The 24,566-nt window shown below is 34.6% G+C and overlaps 2 protein-coding genes across 2 annotated transcripts in view; both read left to right on the top strand.

Moving 5' to 3' along the window:
• The window catches only part of LOC145269529 (uncharacterized), a 3,351-nt gene extending 1,491 nt beyond the window's left edge, over positions 1-1,860 (top strand). The window contains exon 1 of the mRNA XM_080125285.1: positions 1-1,860. This exon is cut by the window's left edge and continues 1,491 nt beyond it. Coding sequence (XP_079981411.1) covers positions 329-1,237 — 909 coding nt within the window. The 5' untranslated portion in view covers positions 1-328 and the 3' untranslated portion in view covers positions 1,238-1,860.
• Positions 1-24,566, top strand: part of LOC145269176 (uncharacterized) — a 96,756-nt gene that overhangs the window by 57,018 nt on the left and 15,172 nt on the right. The window lies entirely within an intron of this gene.

Raw genomic sequence — 24,566 nt, 5'->3', positions numbered from 1 at the left:
ATTTAAAAATCGACAAATTGGAGCACAACCTGGAGGGACGCCATATTCCTGTTAAGTGTGTACAGCTTCTTTACCATGAAATCATACCTAACAAATTATAGCTGATGACATTCAAGTCATTTTTGCATACTTTTGAAATCAGTATTATATATTACATATAAGAAAATATTCAATCAAGAATTGGCTCTGTAATAATAAATATGTCTTCATGAATTAAAATTTGATTAAGCTCATTCTATGACCGGGCAAGGCTGGCCACCCCAACCCTGCTAGTATATAAATACATTTTAGTGAAAACTCCTGTGACGTGTGTACAGCTTCTTGTACGATGGAGAAATACATGATGAACCCTATTCAAATTCATGTTGAAAATAAACCATATTCTAGTGAGGTGTTTGAAAACTCTTTGACAGAAGAGTTATATTTGAAAAGTCAAATGCATATAAACAATGGAAAGAAAACATATTCTTGTGAAATATGCCGGACATCGTTTTCAGTTAAACGTGATTTAATCCAACATATCCGAATCCATACTGGAGAAAAACCCTATTCTTGTGAAGTGTGTGGGACCTCTTTTACGCAGAAATCATCATTAAATAAGCATATGAGAATACACACTGGTGAAAAGCCATATTCTTGTGAAATATGTGGATCTTCATTTGCTGATAAAAGTAATTTAACCCGACATACACGAAGTCACAATGGGGAGAAGCCATTTTCTTGTGAAATGTGTGGTGCTTTTTTTTCTACAAAACAACATTTACAAATGCATATGAGGATACACACTGGAGAGAAACCATTTTCATGCGAAGTATGTGGTTATTCTTTTCCGCATAAGTCGCCCTTAAAAAAACATATGAGAATTCACACTGGGGAGAAGCCATATTCTTGTGGAATATGCAGCACATCGTTTGCTGACAAAGGTACTTTAAGCCGACATGAACGAAAACACACTGGAGAGAAGCCATTCTCTTGTAATATATGTGGTAAATCATTTTTACAAGAGTGCAATTTAAGCCAACATATTCGTAGTCATACTGGAGAGAAGCCATATTCTTGTGAATTGTGTGATTCTAACTTTTCAGCTAATCAAAATTTAATGATTCATATGAAAAAACATACTGGAGAGAATCCATATTCTTGTAAAGTTTGTGATAAATCGTTTTTGAAAAAATGTAACTTAGCTAAACACATAGAAATACACAATGAAGTCAGAGAGAGTGGCAACCTTGGTTAAAGTCAGTGTCCCTTATGATGGAGGTCTGAACAGAGCTGAAAGGGAGAAACAAACCAAATATCAAGGTCTCATGTATGATATGAAAAGAAACTGGAATTTCTTAGGGAGATATCAATCATACCAGTTATTATAGGTGCCACAGGGCTTATGAAGAAGAACCTGAAATCCTATCTAATTAATATCCCTGATGAACCAAGTGCAAAAGAGATCCCAACGATTGCACCTAAGAGAACAATGAGGATACTAAAAAGCGCTCTCGACTGGTTTCAATAAAAAGCAAAACCATGTTGGAAAAAATTGGAATTTTGAAAAAATGTAACTTAGTTAAACACATAGAAATACACAATGAAGCCAACTAGATGCAAAACTTCGAGTGTATTTGGTTTCTATGTAATTTGGTTTAATAGTATATGTTAATAACCTCTGAAAATGAATGGTTAGATTTAAGGATATATTCAAATGAAAGTGGAAATTAAGCAAATATACTGAACAACACAAAACGTACAAGAAAACAACAGCTGTATATATCCTTTAGACATGAAGTCTTTTCGACGACAAACAATTATTAACAGCAGCAGGATGTCGTCCAGGATAAAAAGTGTCAATATTCATGATTATATATATATATATATATATATATATATATATATATATATATATATATATATATATATATACTGTGATAAATCACTTTGGAAAAAATATCAAGTTGACTGAAATGCACAAATGGACAATAGTGAGTGGCTTTAAATACACTAAAACTTGCAATGCACAAAGAAAAAAGTGTAAGAATAAGCCAGCCAACATAGTGCAATATATCACCATGGACAATATATATAGAAAAGGAAAGCCTAATAGACTAGCTAAAAAGAGGATCGCTCCACTATGATTAGGAGAGAATTATAATAGCTGCTCAAGATCAAGGCTTGATGACTAATACTTTGTAGAAGGTGAGTAGTCTAAGCAATAACAACAAGTGCGGGCTCTGTCACACAGAAGTAGAGAGTGTGAGCAACATGATGTCCAGCTATAAGGTTCAGTTGGAGGACTGTTACTATACAATCCGATAATCTGAAGTGTGTAAAAATCTCCTCTGAACGATCTGTAAAAATTTGAATAGTGAATGCAGCAGCAATTTCTGGGAACATGTTTACCGGAACAAACAGTTGGAAATAAGTCATACACCGTCCACTATGACTATGCAGTCGCTACAGCTTCATACCAAGAAAACGGATCCATTAAACCTGACATACTGATGTCGGACAAGTAGAAGAAAAAAAGCAAGCTTCCTAGAACCTAATGTCCTCAACGATGCTGGATTAAACAGCTAAGAAGAAAAAGATACCAAATTCATATGTACGACATGAAAAGAAACTGGAATCTTGGGCAGATCATTATTCCAGTAATTATAGGAGCAACTGAACTCCTGGAAAAGAATTTCAAAATCTACTTGGCAAATATACCGGATGAACAAAGTGCAAGAAAGGTTTAATCAATTTGCACTTAGTGGGATTGTTAGAAACTTTAAAAGGTCTCTCGGTTGTAATATATGAGAAAGCAGATGAATGTTTGGCGTCCTGTTGGATGCCACATCGCCAGCTAAAACAAGATGATGCAAAAATTTTAAAGTAAAAACTCCTACCCACAAAAAATAATATGTCTGTAAAAACAGTGACAGGAGTTTATTAGTATGTAAGGCATACCTCCTCGTCAGTATATAATGAGTCGTACATACTTCCTTGGGTCGTATATGGATAACACAGGTGTCAGCAGTAGACCATATTCTTGTATGTTATAAATGTGTTTCAAACAAATTTAAAAGTTGACAGAACACACAAGTACACTACTAGGCACAATCATTTTGTGGTTTTAGTCTGTGTAAATTTGGACAGTGAATTTTGATATGTTCATATTTAAACATACAAAAAGCAAAACCGCACCAAAATTTTTCCAAACACCAAAAAAGAGCAAGCAGACAAGCAACTAAGTCACACCCCTTTACAGTAGAGATCCCTAGGTGTAAGAAAGCCTTTTACTCCAATAGTTTCTTCCCCAGAACTGCAAGTCTTTGGAACTCCCTTCCGGGATTATGCTTTCTCAACTGTACTGATATCCAGAAGTTCAAGTGTAATGTGAACAAACATCTTGCTACTCATCTCCCTTCATAATGCCCCTGCAAATTATGTCCCCGATAGTAGCCCCCTACTTTAAAGTGGCACTCTGCCTTGTTTGGGATAAAAATTGATTTAAAAAAAAATTAAAGACACTGGCAGAATGTTGCTTACAATAAAATGACATTCTTCATTGCTATACACTGTGTCATATGTGAAAAACAACTGCATTTTTTCCCCAACTAGAAGTAGTATCACTGGACTCTTTGGGTCATATAAAAATCATTTTTTGCCAACAAGAAATATGTACGCCAGTATTAGATTTAAGGATAAAAAGTGTCAATCATCAAGGGGATACATTGGGTCATTCATGAAAAAGAACAGTCCATCTTTTCTCAGTGATTCTATTAGAGGTAGCAGCACTAAGCTGGTCAATCTAGCAAACAAGACAAATTCTGATTCTGAAACCCAGAAAATTTGAAGAAAGTCTAAAACACCAACAACAAAAAATGCTACAAAAGAGTAGGAACTCAGAGGTGATGAACAACAAGGAATTTATGAATGCCTCAAGAGTTAATTATTAAAAGAAATTTGTTTTTAATGTGATATACAAATGAGGTAACTTCTTTAATTTAGCTTTGTTTGGAATAAATGGTATGTATTGAACCTTTTATTAAATCTAGTTTGCAGACCTTTCTTGCGTTGTCAATTTGCTGGGGATCATTTGAGAGTCCAGAACACATGGTTTTAATGTTCCAAGTTGCTAGTCTCAGTGCTGGCGGCTTTGAAAATTTTGAAGATTTGGTTTTGGCAGGTTCACAGTTTCTGGCCTGCTTTTTAGATTTTGTGTTAGCTCCAGTCACACAATGAAGCAGACAGACCGTGGTGAGTCAGCATCTAATTGACTGGGAGCTGCTCGGCTTAAAGTGGGCGATGGCTGTCAACCCTAGTGACCTCAAATCCTATGCTGCAGACCGTGACTCCTGGAGGGTCAAAGTTAAGAAGTGTGTCCAGCTGAGCGAGGAGAGAAGCAATGAACAGAGGGAGGAGAAGAGAGGCAGATGCAAAAGGACAGCAGCATCGGCAGAGCATGACAGAGGGTATCCCTGCAGGAAGTGCAACAGAATCTGCCGCTCCTGCATCAGTCTGCTCAGTCACAACAACAGCTGCTACCACTCATGACAACCTTCAGGCAGGATTCTCCATCGTCTATCCTAGACAGAAGGATGGCAACAAGTTTAAGGGACCTGAAAATTTAATTAAAAAATCTAGAAGTGTAAACCATGTTTATTTTCAGAACAGTTTCTGATGGTTCATTTTTCTACACAAGTCCTGGCAGTTAAATGAATCAAAATTCACAACTCAATTTTATCAATTCACATCTGGAATAGAAAGATGAAGATCACTATAGCAATATAAATGTAAACAATTAAAAATTGCATATAATTTTAATTTTTTGCAGGTGTTTACAAACTGTTGGGACAATTTAATAATACCTCATAACCTCAACAAGAAAAGGATCAAATTAAACTCTCCAATGAGAATCCCTTTTTGTTTCTCCTCTTCAAACTTCCAAAACTTCTCTTGCATCACCTGCAAAGAAGTGTAACCCATGTTTAGTTTCAGAACAGTTTCCGATAGTTCGTTGTTCTACACAAGTCCTGAGAGGTGACTGGTTTGCAGTAGACAGAACAGTTGTCGATGGTTCGTTGTTCTACACAAGTCCCGGCAGTTGACTGGTTTGCAGTAGACAGTTCTCGAGTTGGAATCCACAGAGCAAAAGATTCTTCAATGTTGAGACGAAAAAAAAACATGCAAAATTGCCACAGAAAGGTGTAATATTTATGGAGCAATTTTGGATTCTGATTGGTTGGTAACAAAAACATTCCATTTTTTTAATTAGTTTTGCAGCACAAAATTTTTAAACTTAAATTATTTTAGTTTATTTACTTAGATTTATTTTCGACTTTGTGGGTTATACAAAAATGAGTTTTCGCCATGCATTTAGACAATGCCCCCCCCCAATCACCTTATCCATAAAAGAGAAAGACTTTAAATTATTAGATTGTCTCAAAAGTTCGTAAACACTTGAAAAAAAAAAATTGAAATTTTACTCTCCCTGTGTCTCTTGCCCTTTCTGACCCCATTGCTTGTCTCGATTGTGCTGAACCAAATAGACCCATTTCTCATCTGATTTCACAATGTGCTTGCAATAACACCTGTTGAATAGATTGCTGAGTAATGGACGGCAAATTTCAACTCATCTGTTGGCTTATGCTTCGCTGAGTTTGTGTGGATCCTGGCGCAGCTTTTTGTTAACAAAATCGAATTTTTTTAAGAGGTGGTAAATTGTAACTTTGCCAAATCCAAGCTCATCAACCAATTCTCGAGTGCTCGATGAAGGTGCAGTGTCCAACTTGGTTTGCAAATCTTCCATCATCCAACTTTAACGGTTATCCCAAACGAGGCTTATCTTCAAAACTCATGCTGCCAGAATGAAAACGCTTGTACCATTTTGAGATAGCCGCATATGAAAATTTTTTCTTCACTGTAGATTTCCTAGTTGAAATACCTCACTCAATGAATCAAAACAGCTCAATTTTATCAATTCGCATCTGGAATAGAAAGATGAAGATCACTATAGCAATATAAATGCAAACAATTAAAAATTGCATATAATTTTAATTTTTTGCAGGTGTTTACAAACTGTTGGGACAATTTAATAATACCTCATAACCTCAACAAGAAAAGAATCAAATTAAACTCTCCAATGAGAATCCCTTTTGTCTCTCCTCTTCAAACTTCCAAAACTTCTCCTGCATCACCTGCAAAGAAGTGTAACCCATGTTTAGTTTCAGAACAGTTTCCGATAGTTCGTTGTTCTACACAAGTCCTTAGAGGTGACTGGTTTGCAGTAGACAGAACAGTTGTCGATGGTTCGTTGTTCTACACAAGTCCCGGCAGTTGACTGGTTTGCAGTAGACAGTTCTCGAGTTGGAATCCACAGAGCAAAAGATTCTTCGATGTTGAGACGAAAAAAAAACATGCAAAATTGCCACAGAAAGGTGTAATATTTATGGAGAAATTCTGGATTCTGATTGGTCGGAAGCAGAACGTGAATTAATTTGATTCGTCAGTTCCTAACAGCATCGTTTATAAATAGAATCGTCCGACTGTGAGAGATCATGCCCCATTATATGACAAATATTGTAACAAAAAACATTCCATTTTTTTATTAGTTTTTAACCACCTTTTTCTTGCCTCTAGAAACTGCAACAAACAACTCCCTCCACTGATAAAAACTAATTTAAAAACTCTTCAATCAATCGATAAAATATCTAAAAACCTAAAAGTGTAAACGGTTCCCGTGTAGAAAATCTCCCAAACTCTCCTGATGCTACCAGAATTGTTATATCCGGTTTCAACTGTAATATATGTACATATAATAATATGACAAAATACGCCGAGTGGGATGCGTAATAAAAAGGTTTATTAGTACTTCGTAATAATACAAATACAAAATGGCTACTTGCTTTTGAAGTTAAATAAATGTAAATGAAGGTAAAAAAAAAAAAGAACTTAGCGTGTGAGAGCTAAGCGCTTGTCCTTGGGAAGCGGAGTACACTTGTAGAGTGTAAGACACGAGACTGGTAGGACGCAAGGCTGCAAACAATACAAGACACCCCTACCTTAAAATGGTAGCTCTTTTACATACTGTTTCGTATCCAGTTCGATACGTAGTTATGTACCTTATAACAAGAATATTGACGGTGATTCGCATCTGAGATAAATCGAAGGAACTATGGAGAATGTTGGAAGAAGCTGACATAAACCTTTCAGATTTCCCCATCCTTAGTCATCTTTAAAGATCTAAATCTCTGCACTCTTACCCTTAGAAAATCATGGTTTCAGAAATTCCCCGTCAGGATTCACCCTCTTGGATGTCGGTGGTGTGACCTAGGATGGTGCCTGTGATGTTGGGGTTAATCCAATAGGATGGTTGTGATTCAGAATGGATAAGAAAAGAACAAGAGCTAAAGAATACAGGCTTTATTTACAAAAGACGCCATGACAGTTGAAATGTACAAGGGAAGTAACTCTTCCTAACTTCTGATTTGCTTAAGGAACTTAACTAATACATCTTTCTTCTTTAATTTAGAAATAGCTCACCTAATTATTTTAGTTATTTATTTTATTATTTATTGTTCATGGGAGAATATACTATTATCGGTGTAATAGTGTGGTGGGCTCTATAAGTTTAGTCTCTTTGGAGCCTTTATACATCTGCAGGATCTTCACGGCTTGAGAGTGTATATATATATATATATATATATATATATATACAGGATCCATTAGCGTGTAATACACTAGTCGGTTGCATTGTATGTCTAGGGGATACCTGGGCCCCCAGACCCCTTCCTCTGGCTAAGGTCTGGGGATTGCCTGGTCTGAGGTGTGTATGGTGTTGGGATACTGCTGATGTTCCCTTTGTGATGCACTTCAGATGCATGCAGTTAAATTTGCTCTCAAGTATCGAGCTTCTTTTAGCTGGTCTGATGAATTGGTAGATGTTACCATTTTGTTACTCGACTATGTATGATCTTGGTGCCGCGGCAGGATGCTGAATGATTCCGGGATCCCACTGCTTTGTTTTCTCATGTCGAACATAGATTTTCTGTCCCGCATGTAGAAATGAGTTTTGGCTGCTTGTCATAACAGTTCTTTGATCCTTCCTTGTATTGCTGTAGTGCTGATTCATCCGAATTTTGTCTGCACTACAGCAATTCGTGTCTTGGGTTTGCATACTGTCTAAAGTATTCAATGTAGTTTTCAATTGTCCTTTCTTCATCATGACGAAAGAGGAATGTGTGACTTATTTCTTGTCACTCGACACCAGCCCATAACAAGATATCTAACCTTGATATCGTCGTTAACATTGTGTATTGGACCTTCAAAATGAAGTCTGACTTGCCAAATAAATCTGTCCATCGATTTGGCAAGGTTTGCACTGGACGAATCTGTAGCAACCGACACTCATTACAAACAGGCAGAAGTACTTCTGACAACTCGAGATTTGAAATCTATTTTCTTCCTGGCTTGTCCAATCGCAAGCCAGCTCTCAATCACGTGACAGAGTATATAAAAAGCGAAATCTGAAACCATTAACCCTCTTGGAACCTGACCCTGCCAGGCAGTGGACTTTAGCCTGGGGCAAAAACTCCAGGCTGAATGTGAGTACTATGAGTTAGCTATGGCTCTCTTCTAACTCACATTTCTTTCTATGTGCTGTACCCAAACGAACATTCTTTGACATATGGTAACACACCATCCCAAATAAGTCATACACCATATATTAAAAACATAAAAAGACATATGGTAACACACCATCCCAAAAACATACACACACACACACACACACACCGACACATACACACACACTCTTTCTTACCGCGAGACACTAACCCTTTGCCCTGTCTTTACTATCAGACGCACGCTCCTACATATGTAAACGCACTAAAGTCTTTGCCCTTTCTTTCTCTTTTAACCGGCTTCCTTTGTTCCAGCGACTACTAGCTATAAACACATGTGGATTGAACTATTCTCTCTTTCAACCAGCCGGCAATATATTAATTCTATCTCTACACAAGAACACTTCAACCTACTAACACGTTTCTCTCTTGTACATTCTATTAACGAAGATAACAAATAAAGTTTATTAATATAGAATGAAACTCCATTGCGTTAGCTCATTCTATAAATCTATTGTTGGTGGCAGAACTTTGGATGAAACTGCCATGCTAAATAATATCAATTTGGTATAAGTTAATTATTTTCATTTTTGTCTTTAGCGGCTACGTGTGTGGCCCTTTTTTTTTTTAAACTTGTGTGGAGAAACAAATGTCATTGCTTATTCATTATTTCCAATTCGATTCATTTCTGTAAAAAATATGTCCTGGTAATCACACTCCTCAAACCATATTATGTTGGAGGAATTTATCCGATTGGATGTGATAAAGAATGGATGAGAAAAGGACCAAGAGCAAAAGACTACAAGCTTTGTTTACAAAAGACGCCATGGCAGTAAAAATGTACAAGGGAAATAACTCTTCCTAACTTCTGATTTGTCCAAGGGACTTAACTAATACAACAATGTCATAAGTACTGCCACTAAAGAATATTCTATGAGACCCTCCATTGACATTTTGACTTCGGATATGTTTGTTCCAGGTCCCCAAATCTAAGGTACTACAGTGGCCTAGAGATTAGCAAGTTTGAAAGTTTCATGGGGTTGGGGATGCCCTTGTAAACTTCGAGTTGCGTGTGACGAGTGCCTTGGTGTGGATATATGCTGTTTACAAGAGATCCACATTATTCCAAGTGATTATCATGGTGTGCTCTTTAGCAAATTTCAGCTCTATTCAGCACATTTGTATACCCACTTAAGGGTGATTTCCGGGCTAGTTCAATGAAATCTAAATGTGCTGTGTGTCCAAGTATTTATGTATCAACAAGTCAAGCTGTTACTATAAATAATAAGACATTTCGATTTATTGCGAACTGTTATTTATTTATTTTTTATTTATTATTTATTTTTTTAAAATATTTTATTTTTTATTTATTTACTTTTTAATTTTTATTTATTTATTCATTTATTTATTTCTATTTATTTTTTAATTTTTTATTTATTTATTTTTTATTATTTATTTTTTTTTTTTATTATTTATTTATTTATTTTTTTATTTATTTTTTTTTATTATTTATTATTTTATTTTTTATTTATTTGTTTTTATTCTTTTTATAATTTATTTATTTATTTACTTTATTTATTTATGTTTTTTATTTATTTTTATTTTTTTTTATTTTATTTATTTATTTATTTTTATTTTTTTCATTTTTATATATTTATTTATTTTTTTTATTTTTTTTTATTTATTTTTATTATTTTTTATTTATTCATTTTTTTTAATTATTTATTTTTTTATTTTTTATTTATTTATTTTTATTTTTTTATAATTTATTTATTTATTTACTTTATTTATTTATTTTATTTATTTATGTTTTTTATTTTTATTTATTTTTTTATTTTATTTATTTATTTTTATTTTTTCATTTTTATTTATTTATTTTTTTTTTTAAATTTTTTTATTTATTTATTTATTTTTATTTATTTATTTTTTATGCTTTATGTACTTAGAAGTGTAAGCCATGTTTAGTTTCAGGAACGTTTCAGATGGTTCATTGTTCTAAACAAGTCTTGAGGGGTGACTGGTTTGCAGTAGACAGAACAGTTTCCGATGGTTCGTTGTTACACACAAGTCCTGCGAGGTGACTTGTTTGCAGTAGACAGTTCCACAGAGCAAAATATTCTTACCCTGTCGAGACGGAAAAAAACATGTGAAATTGCTCGAGAAAATGGTTAATATTTATGAAGCAATTCTGGTTGGTAGCAGAACGTGAATTAATTTGATTTGTCAGTTCCTAGCGGCATCGTTTATAAATAGAATCGTCCGACTGTGTGGGATCATACCCCATTACGCATCCAGTGTGATGGGATGTGTCTCCTAGCGACTTCGGCTGCAGGGAGACAGGGTAGTACTACTCGTCAAGGATTCGTCACTTGACACTCAGCCCAACAAGTGAGGGGCTGGGAACCGGCCCAGCACCTGTTGGACTGAGGTACGCCGCCTGGATACTACCTAGGAGGTCCACTCTTCCAGGCGTTGCCACCGGGCTTTCCGGTGGGGCAAGTTAATTGCTTGTCGCCTGAGGCGCCCCTACCAGGGAATGCCAACTGGGGTGCCCAGGCAATTTTTGATGAGGCAAGAGTTCCCCTCCTTTAGGGGAGCTTGCCTATTTCCACCTTCCGGCCTGGTGCCACATTTTGGTGTGGTGGACACCAAATAAATAGCTACTCCATTACAAGTTCAAAATATTGCAACAATTGGAACCTTTCCTCTAGAGGCTTAGGGTGAACTCGGTCATTTGTGGTATCAATTTGCCTGGTGTTTGGACTGAGATTAAGTACTTTGCTTATACGGACGGCATGTTGTGGACCAGGATATAATAATCGTAACTCGCTACAAAAAGAAAATAATGAAATGAATGGAAGGAAAGAAACTCAATTGCTGAATAAAATAAACATGTTTATTTTCTGTTGAAAATAAATGGTTTAGAGGGAACACATGTCCAGTTCAGTCATTGACGACTACGTGCGTAAAAAAAAGAGGAATAAAGTAGGGGAAAGAGAAATGGCAGTCCCGCATGTAGAAAAGGAAAGAGAGAGAGTGTTGGCCTCAGAAAAGCCGTGCATGCATGGTAGCAGTTGTCCACGTGGAAGTGTCTTCAGGCCACAAGCTGTGGATGCGAACTTGTCTGGTTGACGAACCAAGGCAAAAGGGAAGAAAGAGAGAGTTGAATGTTGTTGTTGACTTTTCTACCGGGGTCAGTGTTCTGACTGCGCATATGTCTGGATTTCACTTAAAAGGAAGTGACGTCACAGCTTGGGTGCATGCGCACAATGTGTGTGTGTATGCGTATATATGCTTGTGAGTGTGTGTGCGTATATGCGTGCGTATATGTGTATGTGTGTATGTGAGGAAAAACATTCAAACAGACATAACCATGCTTGTAATGAGCAGTGCAAAGACTAAAGGCGTCAACACGAAAGGTGACAGGAACCAAAATCAACTGTGACAAGTCCGTGGGTTCACACATTGGTGCGTGGAGGTGGAGGGATTTGACTGAGCGGATGAGCCTTGCAAGATTTTCGAGTCTTGTTTGGTTCTGATCTCCAGTTGAAGAAAACTTAATCAGAAGTATCAGAAACGATTCAGGCCAAAACCTGTCTATGGATTTTGAGAAACCTTACTTTGAAAAGTTGAGTGGAGATATAAAATTCGCAGATTTGTTCCCTCATCCTTTAGCGTCTATCAGTGCTTCTACTCCCGGAAACCTCACTAGTATTTCTAGTGCATGCTCATTTCAAGTCCTTGTTGCATGAAAACAAACTATGGTTTGCTGGAAGATCTGTTACCTACATCTGTACGAAGGAAGTCTGGGGATGCCAAGCATTGTGTTCTGTTGGCATACGCTTTACCTAATCTACTGAATGTGTACACATTGTGAGGGAAATGGTAAATTCTGGAAGGAAGACACCAAGACAGCCTTTGAAAAATGTGCGCTCGTCTGAGGAGGGAGCCTGGAAATGAGTGCTTCATCTATATCAAGTGTCAACAGTCCTTGAAGTTCCTTCTCTGGATAAAAAGAAAGCTTCTCTGGCACTTAAGTGTTGTCTCATAAGGCACAATACAAGGTTCTGCTAGAGAGGATTGTTCGACACAATAGGATTACACAGCTCAGTTTTAATAACAGGGAGCGCTCCTTTATATGGCATTGGACGCCTGAGATGAGCTGCTTCGATGCTTACAGGTGAAAACATATTTACTTACTTACGTGTCATGTTGAAATTAGTATAAATTCAGGTGATAACATTATTGTATTTATTTGCTTTCCCCACCAAAGCAAATTAAGCACAAGGCCGTTTTTAATGTGGGGTAAAAACCAGCTCCCCTAAAAGTATTCAAAAAGGGGGCACTCTGGTTAGCAAAAATAATAATTTTCCCAGTATAGAGGGTCCCTCCCCCATTGACTGGTAAAAATTATCTTAAGTGCAGCATCTGCAGAACAGATGGTATTTATTTGCTCCCCCACCGAGCAAATTAGGCACAAGGCCAATTTTTAATGTGAGGAGTGAAGGGAGGGGGAAGGGAAAAAGGGGACCAGCTCTCGAGAGGTGGGAAATGGGAGCTGGTTAAAGGTCAGCTATGTGGGGTTGCCCCCACATTTGGTCTTTGCTTGCAGTATCTGCCGGAACAGATGGTATTTATTTGCTCCCCCACCGAGCAAATTAGGCACAAGGCCGATTTTTAATGTGAGGAGTGAAGGGAGGGGGAAGGGAAAATGGGGACCAGCTCCCGAGAGGTGGGAATTGGGAGCTGGTTAAAGGTCAGGCATGTGGGGTTGCCCCCACATCTGGTCTTTGCTAGTCATAGCCAGTCATAGCCTGCAGCATCTGCCGGAACAGATGGTATTTATTTGCTCCCCCACCGAGCAAATTAGGCACAAGGCCAATTTTTAATGTGAGGAGTGAAGGGAGGGGGAAGGGAAAAAGGGGACCCGCTCCCGAGAGGTGGGAAATGGGAGCTGGTTAAAGGTCAGGCATGTGGGGTTGCCCCCACATCTGGTCTTTGCTAGTCATAGCTAGTCATAGCTTGCAGTATCTGCCGGAACAGATGGTATTTATTTGCTCCCCCACTGAGCAAATTAGGCACAAGGCCGTTTTTAATGTGAGGTAAAAACCAGCTCCCCTAAAAGGGGTCACTCTGGTTACCAAAAATAATAATTGTCCCAGTATAGAGGGTTTCCCCTCCATTGACTGGTACAAATTATCTTAAGTTCAGCATCTGCCGGAACAGATACTACACTTTGATCCCGGCCCGAAGGCCAAGAACATACCTACTTAAGTGTCATGTCAAAATAAGTAACATAATAGGGTGCTGGTGTAGATAATGGATCTTTTAAATAAACGCATTCCAGGTGAAAACATTATTACCTACTTAGTGTGTTCTGTTTCTTATTTTATTTTTCTAAGACACACACACACATTAAAATTTATAAATTCATTTTCGCGGGAATTACCCACAGCAAACCTCTTGGGTTAGAAAGCAGGATGCTTGAGAAGTGGCCGACGTAGCTGAAAGCACATTTTTTTTTTTTTTTTTTGTCAGAAATATGAATTTTTGACCAATCAGGGCTCGATTGAAAAAACTTATTTTTGCAAGCCTCTGGGAGCCGCTAAAGAAATATAAAAGGCATGGAGAACTTCTCTCACCAAAGAAAGGGATAAGTGACACCAACAGCAACGCTCGCTGAGTGAAATTCAGTAGCAGAAATTACAGCTTTTCTCACACGTCAAAGAATCTTGCTTGACTCTCTTTTTCTTTCACTTCGCCACAACACATTGTCTGTCTTTTTCTCTCACACTCTCAAGTCTTCACCTTCTTCCTCCCTTCCTTCTTTCATACCGACTGCCATCTTGGCGCACACAAAGAAGTAATTTATTTTCTTTTAACGAAAATAAACAAAAGTTTATTATACATTATTTGGTACTGTATTTCTTTTTATTTATTAGTTCCAGAGGATTTGTGCAAGTCGCCAACAATAGGTAAAATCGATGTTCGTCTACAAATTGGTAACACCCGCCATTCAAAAATCCTCTACAAAGTGGTGATACCCGCCATTCAAAAATGGCCTACAAGTGTCATGTTGTAATTAGTATAAATCAAAAAAAAAATTAAGGAAAATTTATGAATAAAAAATCTTCTTACAAGAAATAACTAGTGTGACTTTGTATATTATTGATCTTTTAAATGAATGCATTTTGAGTGAAAAAACTATTAACTACTGTCGAAATTAGTAGAAATGCCAAGAATTATGAATAATGAATGAATAGAAAAATATGGTGTTTGAGTTTTATTTTTTTCATTGCTAACTTAAAAAAATCTATTCTAAGGAAGTTAAAGTTGGATTTAGTAGTGCTTCTGGGACCTCCTTACTTTTACTAAGTGCTTACAGTAGCGCTAAGAAAGCCTCCTAAATTTTATTTTATTTATTTAGCGCTCACTTAAAAGAATAAATCTATTCTACGGAAGTTAAAGTTGGATTTAGTAGTGCTTCTGGGACCTCCTTACTTTTACTAAGTGCTTACAGTAGCGCTAAGAAAGCCTCCTAAATTTTATTTTATTTATTTAGCGCTCACTTAAAAGAATAAATCTATTCTACGGAAGTTAAAGTTGGATTTAGTAGTGCTTCTGGGACCTCCTTACTTTTACTAAGTGCTTACAATAGCGCTAAGAAAGCCTCCCAAATTTTATTTATTTATTTTTTTTATTTTTTTTTTTACATAGGCATCACCACATTATCAAGGCCAAGAGGCCACTCAAGGATAAGGGTTAAAGAGTGTACAATAGAAATTGGACATTATAGTAATCATTAGTAATGAAAATTTGGTAAAGTTGATAACTTATATGGAACGGCTCATCAAGAACTTATTTACGTTAGACTTAAACACAACCATATTGTAGTCAGCCGGAAAGCAGGAAAACGGAAGACAATTCCACAGGCGTGCAGTTCTAAGAAAAAAGCTTTGTTCATGGAATCTACGTTTAGGTTTAGGCACAGATAAAGAGTGGGAGGAATTATTGATAGTGTTTACAGCTAGACGAGTGTTTCTTGTGAAAGTTTGGCAAGGGGGGACCATAGACTGAAGCTCATTTGAACACTTTCCATGAGAATAACGATACATCAGAGACAAACTCACAACATCTCTTCTGTGAGATAAAGGTCGCAAGGAAGAGAAAAGGACATCTCCTACGAGGCTACGAAGTCTATTTTGAACTCTATCAAGGCAGGACAAGTCCTTTCTAGCAGCTCCTGCCCAGATGTGGCAACAGTATTCCATCCTTGGACGTACCTGGCTCTTATATAGATAGAGAATAGCATCAGCAGTGAGATATCTACTGGATCGATAGAAAGATCCCACCATTTTTCCAGCGACCTTGGCAACAGATTTAATGTACGTGTTCCATTTAAGATCAGGAGTAATGGTCAAGCCAAGAAGTTTGTCAAAACTTGAGGCCTCCCGAAGACGAGAGCCATTCATTTCAATTGATGTCAGATGTGGATCAGAATGTTGATGATGCAAAGAAAGAAGCTTGGTTTTAGATGCATTAAAAGTAACCAGCCATTCTTTACCCCATTGTACTACGTGCTCAAGATCAGAGGAGAGAGAATTGGAGAGAACTTGGTCATTTACTGTCTTAGATGTGCTACCATAAATGGTAGTGTCGTCAGCATAGATGTCTACAAATGATGTAAGGATGTGATTTGGAAGATCATTAATGTAGATCAGGAATTTTATTTAGCGCTCACTTAAAAGAATAATTTTTCCTTTAGCAGAGTGGTAGAAACTTGCTTTTAATAGAGTTCTGGAGGCACCTTACTTTAATTTTTTGCTTATAGTAGAGCACTGGAAGATTTCTGAGTGTTATTTCTTTAAGTGCTCACTTAAAAATAACTTCTCTACTAACGGGGGAGGGGAAGGTTAGAAACTTGGTTTTAGTAGTGCAATGGATGTCTTCAAATTTCAGGGTTTCAGTAGTGCTTCTGAGGCCCCTTGATATTTTTTCACTCATCACTAAAGAAATAGCTTTTTGGTTTATTCATCATATTTTACTGAAAGTGCTCCATAAACATGGTTTTTAAAACAAATGCGTTCCAGGATAAAAATAATGAGAGATAAAGAAATAAGTTTTATAAGGAATATATTAAGCACACTTTTTAAATTCTGCTTTGTTATGTACGGTCATGGTCAATAATCTGAAACAAACTCTACAGCAATAATTTTTTTATAAAGCAGGATACTTGGTAAATAATATATGCTACATAAAACAGTGCTTAATTTAATAGATGTATCAGGTGAATTTAATAGATGCATCAGGTGAATTTAATAGATGCATCAGGTAAATTTAATAGATGTATCAGGTGAATTTAATAGATGCATCAGGTGAATTTAATAGATGCATCAGGTAAATTTAATAGATGCATCAGGTGAATTTAATAGATGCATCAGGTGAATTTAATAGATGCATCAGGTGAATTTAATAGATGCATCAGGTAAATTTAATAGATGCATCAGGTAAATTTAATAGATGCATCAGGTAAATTTAATAGATGCATCAGGTGAATTTAATAGATGCATCAGGTGAATTTAATAGATGCATCAGGTGAATTTAATAGATGCATCAGGTAAATTTAATAGATGCATCAGGTAAATTTAATAGATGCATCAGGTAAATTTAATAGATGCATCAGGTAAATTTAATAGATGCATCAGGTGAATTTAATAGATGCATCAGGTGAATTTAATAGATGCATCAGGTAAATTTAATAGATGCATCAGGTAAATTTAATAGATATATCAGGTAAATTTAATAGATGCATCAGGTAAATTTAATAGATGCATCAGGTGAATTTAATAGATGCATCAGGTGAATTTAATAGATGCATCAGGTAAATTTAATAGATATATCAGGTAAATTTAATAGATGCATCAGGTAAATTTAATAGATGCATCAGGTAAATTTAATAGATGCATCAGGTAAATTTAATAGATGCATCAGGTAAATTTAATAGATGCATCAGGTAAATTTAATAGATGCATCAGGTGAATTTAATAGATGCATCAGGTAAATTTAATAGATGCATCAGGTAAATTTAATAGATGCATCAGATAAATTTAATAGATGCATCAGGTAAATTTAATAGATGCATCAGGTAAATTTAATAGATGCATCAGGTGAATTTAATAGATGCATCAGGTGAATTTAATAGATGCATCAGGTGAATTTAATAGATGCATCAGGTAAATTTAATAGATGCATCAGGTAAATTTAATAGATGCATCAGGTGAATTTAATAGATGCATCAGGTAAATTTAATAGATGCATCAGGTAAATTTAATAGATGCATCAGGTAAATTTAATAGATGCATCAGGTAAATTTAATAGATGCATCAGGTGAATTTAATAGATGCATCAGGTGAATTTAATAGATGCATCAGGTGAATTTAATAGATGCATCAGGTAAATTTAATAGATGCATCAGGTAAATTTAATAGATGCATCAGGTAAATTTAATAGATGCATCAGGTGAATTTAATAGATGCATCAGGTGAATTTAATAGATGCATCAGGTGAATTTAATAGATGCATCAGGTAAATTTAATAGATGCATCAGGTAAATTTAATAGATGCATCAGGTAAATTTAATAGATGCATCAGGTAAATTTAATAGATATATCAGGTAAATTTAATAGATGCATCAGGTAAATTTAATAGATGCATCAGGTAAATTTAATAGATGCATCAGGTAAATTTAATAGATGCATCAGGTAAATTTAATAGATGCATCAGGTAAATTTAATAGATGCATCAGGTGAATTTAATAGATGCATCAGGTGAATTTAATAGATGCATCAGGTAAATTTAATAGATGCATCAGGTAAATTTAATAGATATATCAGGTAAATTTAATAGATGCATCAGATAAATTTAATAGATGCATCAGGTGCATGCAATAATGCAGTAGGCTACTTTCAACTTTAAATACAGCTAGTATATCTATACTATTAATAAAATTCTAAATCTTTTATTTATTTATGTGTGTGTGTATATACAGGGTGACCCCCCCCTCCCAAAAAAATGGGGCCCCATGTACACTTTATGTGATATTTCCATTATTTATTCACCGATTGCCATTATTTTAAAAATTTAGGTACACAATTTAGGTACATATCGACATTAGCACGAATATATGGAAAAAAATTAAAAAGTAATCCGGGTAAATGTTACCTTACGCTACAACAGAACTCCGACCACTCTAATTTGATTTTTTTGGGGTATTCGAGGTCGCTGACGACAAATTTGATAATCAAACCCGTCACAAATTTACCGTTCACATGGTATGAACCCCTGGACCTTGGGACTATTTTACACCATTTCACCGCCTTCACTAGTGTTTTCTTACATGATGCGTTCATGTGCGCACGCGCGTAATGAATGGACTTATCACATCGCGGAGGAATCTTTAGTGGACATTTGAAATAATAAAGTGTAAAAAAAATGTGGTCCATTTTTTTTTTTTATGTAGTTTTTAATGCTTTTTAATTGATCTAAAAAAAGTTTTCACGAGTTTACAAAAGCATATTTTTATGTTTTCCGTTCTTTTTTTTGGGGGGGGGGTATGGGGAAACCAATTATATAATTTATGTAGTTTAACAGGTGATGTTTTTCGTTCTTATTGGGGGGGTTATTCAATTATAGAACTTGTATAGTTTAACAGATGCTTTTGCAGTTTAATTAACCGTTTTCCGTAAGTAAGGCACCAACATTTACCGAGTAGAATACCGTTTAACATTTCATAAAAATTGTGTTTACATTGAGGAGGGGGACGAGATTCAAAATTCTTTTTTACATTGAGGCGGGGGCAGAATTTTCGTGAAATGTTAAACGGTATTCTACTCGGTAAATGTCGACACCTTACTTATGGAAAAAAACGGTTAATTAAACTGCAGAAGCACCTGTTAAACTACACAAGTTCTATGATTGAATACCTCCCCAAAAAAGAATGAAAAACATAAAAATATGTTTTTTGTAAATCACTTGTGAAAACTTAAGTTTTTTAGATCAATTAAAAAGCATTAAAAACTACGTCACACACACACACACAAAGACACACACACACACACACACACACAAATGAACCACATTTTTTTTTTAATGAAAACTTTCTTATTTCAAATGTCTACTCAAAATTCCTCGATGATGTGATAAGTCATTTCACTATAAGAAAACACGTGTTTGTATAACTGTACACATAGATTCGAAAAAGTTGTCCAAAATACACGTATATAACAAATAAATGTTATTAAATGCAAGATAAGTTACTTTTCTACCAAACTGGATATAATTTTTGTGTTTTTATTCAATGTAACATGTTTATTCAGCTCGAAAAACATACAGTGTTAACCGATGTATTGGAAAATTCAAAATGGCGCCCGACTCTCTCTAACATGGTAAGTTTGGGAAAAGGTGTTATAAATAAAAAAACTAGAAAAAATACTGTTAAAACTCGCTCAATATATGTTACCGTGACATAGGTTGGCATATATTCGGCGGGTTTTTAATAGTATTTTGTATAATTTTTAATTTATAACTTCTTTTCCAAGACTTACCGTGTTAAAGAGAGAGTTGGGCGCCATTTTGAATGTTCCAATACATCGGTAAACACTGTATGTTTTTCGAGCTGAATAAATATGTTACATTGAATATAAACACTAAAAACATATCCAGTTTGGTAGAAAAATAACTTATCTTGCCTTTGATAACATTTATTTGCTATATATTTGTTTTGTGACAACTTTTTCGAATCTATGTGTACAGTAATACAAACCCGAAAACACTACTGAAGGCAGTGAAATAGCGCAAAATAGTTCCAGGTTCCAGGGTTCATACTATACAAACGGTAAATTTGCGACGGGTTTATCAGATTCAATGTCAGCGACCTCGAAAACCCCATAACACACAAATTAGAGTAGTCTGTGTTCCGTTGTAACATAAGATAACATTTACCGCAATCGAATATAAGATGTGTTTTTAATTTTAAAAAATCATCTAAAATTACGTTGTTTAAAAATGAGGTTAACAATGTCTGCCTCTTAATTTACGTCAAGGGAGATAATTCAGTTTACCATACCAGATTGGTTGAACAGCTCTTCCACCTTAAAAACTCTGAAAATTCGATTTGTACTTGTAATTATTTTCCTACTGGATCACTTTTCGTGATTTTTTGGAATTTGTACTAATTTCGACATGACACGTAAGTACGTGATAATGTTTTCACCTGAAATGCGTGGGTTTAAACGATCACCAATGTAAAAAAAAAAAAAAAAAATGTAGCGAAAGAAAAGTCCTTTAAAGTGACGTTTATATGTTTGCGTAAAACAGGCTTAAGAGCACATAAACGTATGACGTCACGAGAAAAGACGAGATTTCCCATTAATGGCTTTATTGTTGACGATCCACCCATTGCAGTCGTAGCGGTAAATTGTTTACTTATATCATTAATACTTTAATTCTTATTGCGTATTCAAGTTTCAGTGTGGGACCGACAATTATTTGATGCTTTATAATACTTTTAAATATCATGCTGTAGACGTTAATTGCCCTTTGTAGAGGAAGAAGACGGCATAATCAACATTTTTAGACTTCGAATATCTTAAAAGATTTAGCATTGGTATTACTGTACACATAGATTCGAAAAAGTTGTTAAATAACAAATATATAACAAATGTTATCGAAGGTAAGATAAGTTACTTTTCTACCTAACTGGATAATTTTTTAGTGTTTTTATTTAATGTAACATGTTTATTCAGCTCGAAAAACATACAGTGTTTACCGATGTATTGGAAAATTTAAAATGGCGCCGGCGGACTCTCTGTTGAATACGGTAGGTTTGGGAAAATGAGTTAAATATATATATATATATATATATATATATATATATATATATATATATATATATATATATATATGCAAAATACTGTTAGAAACTCAATATATATTACCGTGACATGCTGACATATATTCGGTGGGTTTCTAACAGTATTTTGTATAGTTTTTTTTTAATTTTAAATTCATTTTCCCAAACTTACCGCATTCAACAGAGAGTCAGGCGCCATTTAAAATTTTTCAATGCATTGGTAAGCACTGTATGTTTTTCGAGCTGAATAAACATGTTGCATTAAATAAAAACACTAAAAAAATTATCTAGTTAGGTAGAAAAGTAACTTATCTTGCCTTTGATAACATTCATTTGTTATGTATTTGTTTTTTGACAACTTTTTCGAATCTATGTGTACAGTAAGACAAACCCAGCATTTTTTTTTTTTTAATGAAAATCGCTCCAGATAAAGCATGAAACCACTTAATATAAGGAGCTAAAAAGAAAATAGGGTACTAGTGCAGAGAGTGATCCGGACGTAAATAATAACGCTATTATTTAAAAAGCCATTCTTAACATGGGGAGGGGAGGGTGTTTTGTACCTATTCTATACTTCACCCTTACAATTGAATTAAAAAACATATCATAAAACTTTAATTGAACTTGGAAATACGATTTAAAAAATAGCGCGGATCACTCTCTGCACTAGCACCAAAATAGTATTTCAAGGTCCAAAACTGTCCCTCTTGCAGTTTAGGGAAACAGAAATATGAGGAAGAAAATAGGACATAAGTCATGTTACACCGGTAGTAAGAATGCCGCTTGATTGTATAGCGAAATTGACATAATTTGATAAATAAAGTGAAATATTGAAATTGACAATATTAGAAAACAATTTTTTTTTTTATTAAATGATTTTTTATTAAATACTGGAATTTAAAAAAAAAAAGAATTTCAGCAGTTGAGATTTTTTTTTTTAATCACTTCCGCGTAATTTTATAAATAAAATAACAAACAAATAATGAAACGATATTGAAATTGACAATAGTTTTTTTTTTTTTTTTTTTACACGGTGGTCACCACTTATCAAGGCCCGGAAGCCACTCAGGGATAAGGGTTATTGCAAGTTACGTTAGCGTGGAGATTTAATGAAGTGTTTACTTAAGGGGGCGGTTCATTAGGAATTTGTTAACGTTGGATTTGAAGACATCCAAGTTGTAGTCCGGTGGGAAGCAGGCAGACGGAACAGAGTTCCACAGGCGTGCAGTTCTAAGAAAGAAACTTTGCTCATGGAATCCACGTTTTGATTTAGGCACAGATAAAGAGTGGGGAAAATTTTTCACAGTGGATTCAGCTAGACAGGTGTTTTTCGTGAAAGGTTGGCGAGGGGGGGGGGACCAGAGATTGGAGTTCAGACGAACACCTGCCATGGAAATAACGATAAAACAAGGATAGGCTCGCAACGTCTCTTCTGTGGGAGAGAGGTTGCAGGGTAGAGAAAAGGGCATCCCCCACTAAGTCACGAAGTCTGTTTTGTACTCTGTCAAGGCAGGATAGGCTGTTTTTAGGAGCTCCTGCCCAGATATGGCAGCAGTATTCCATCCTTGGACGTACTTGACTTTTATATAGATAGAGAGGAAACAGACTTAAAAAACAAATTTTTTTTGGACAAACAAACAAAGATAATTAGAACTAATCTTTTTTCTGATACATAATAATATATGCGGAAATATCTGAGTCAATTTCCTTCTCTGCCATACCTGATCAGCAATATGTTGTCGACTTCTTCGCATTTCCGATCATTATTTGATAAATACTGCAAGGTTCATTAAAATTGGTTAATTTCCTGATTTTTGGTGAATTTTTCAGTAAAGGGGGGGGGGTCCAAATGTTTATACATTTTGAGCATCGGCATTCATTTTTCCCGTACCTACTAGTAAGAATGCCACTTGATTGGATTGTGAAATTGGCATCATTTTATAAATCAAATTAAAATATTGAAATTGACAATATTAGAAAACAATATTTTTTATTAAATGATTTTTTATTAAATACAGGAATTAAAAAAAAAATTATTTTTAGCAGTTTACATTTTTTTTATTGAATCAATTCCACATAATTTTATAAATAAAATGACAAACAAATAAAAATAATTAGAAATTATATTAATGAAACAATATTGAAATTGACAATATTAGAAAACAATATTTTTTATTAAATGATTTTTTATTAAATACAGGAATTTAAAAAAAAAATTGTTTTTAGCAGTTTAAATTTTTTTTATTGAATCAATTCCGCGTAATTTTATTAATAAAATGACAAACAAATAAAAATAATTAGAAATTATATTAATGAAACAATATTGAAATTGACAATATTAGAAAACAATATTTTTTATTAAATGATTTTTTATTAAATACAGGAATTTTAAAAAAAAAATGTTTTTAGCAGTTTAAATTTTTTTTATTGAATCAATTCCGCGTAATTTTAATAAAATGACAAACAAATAAAAATAATTAGAAATTATATTAATGAAACAATATTGAAATTGACAATATTAGAAAACAATATTTTTTATTAAATGATTTTTTATTAAATACAGGAATTAAAAAAAAAAAATTGTTTTTAGCAGTTTAGATTTTCTTTATTGAATCAATTCCACGTAATTTTATAAATAAAATGACAAACAAATAAAAATAATTAGAAATTATATTAATGAAACAATATTGAAATTGACAATAGTAGAAAACAGATTTTTTTTAACTGATCTTGTTCTCTGATACATGATAATATACGCAGAAATATCTGAGTCGATTTCCTTCTCCGCTACACCTGATCATCAATTTGTTGTCGACTTCCTCGCATTTTCGATTTTTTTTAGACATCTAATTAATTTTTTTAACATTTTAAAATAAAGTAAGATGTTTCACTTTTAATAGCTAATCCAATTTTGTTACTTAAAAAAATGTTTCACTTTTAATAGCTAATCCAATTTTGTTATTTAAAAAAATTTTTTTTGCAATAAGTATTTTTTTGTACTGATAATTTTAAATACTCAGTAATTAAGTTCTTTTACAATAATTTCCATTTTTAAATTC

Source organism: Euprymna scolopes, chromosome 45 (assembly GCF_053919585.1).
Source record: "Euprymna scolopes isolate OS-2025 chromosome 45, ASM5391958v1, whole genome shotgun sequence".
NCBI classification, from domain to species: domain Eukaryota; kingdom Metazoa; phylum Mollusca; class Cephalopoda; order Sepiida; family Sepiolidae; genus Euprymna; species Euprymna scolopes.
The sequence above is the reverse complement of the archived record's forward strand: the minus strand, read 5'-3'. Positions and strand labels throughout refer to the sequence as shown.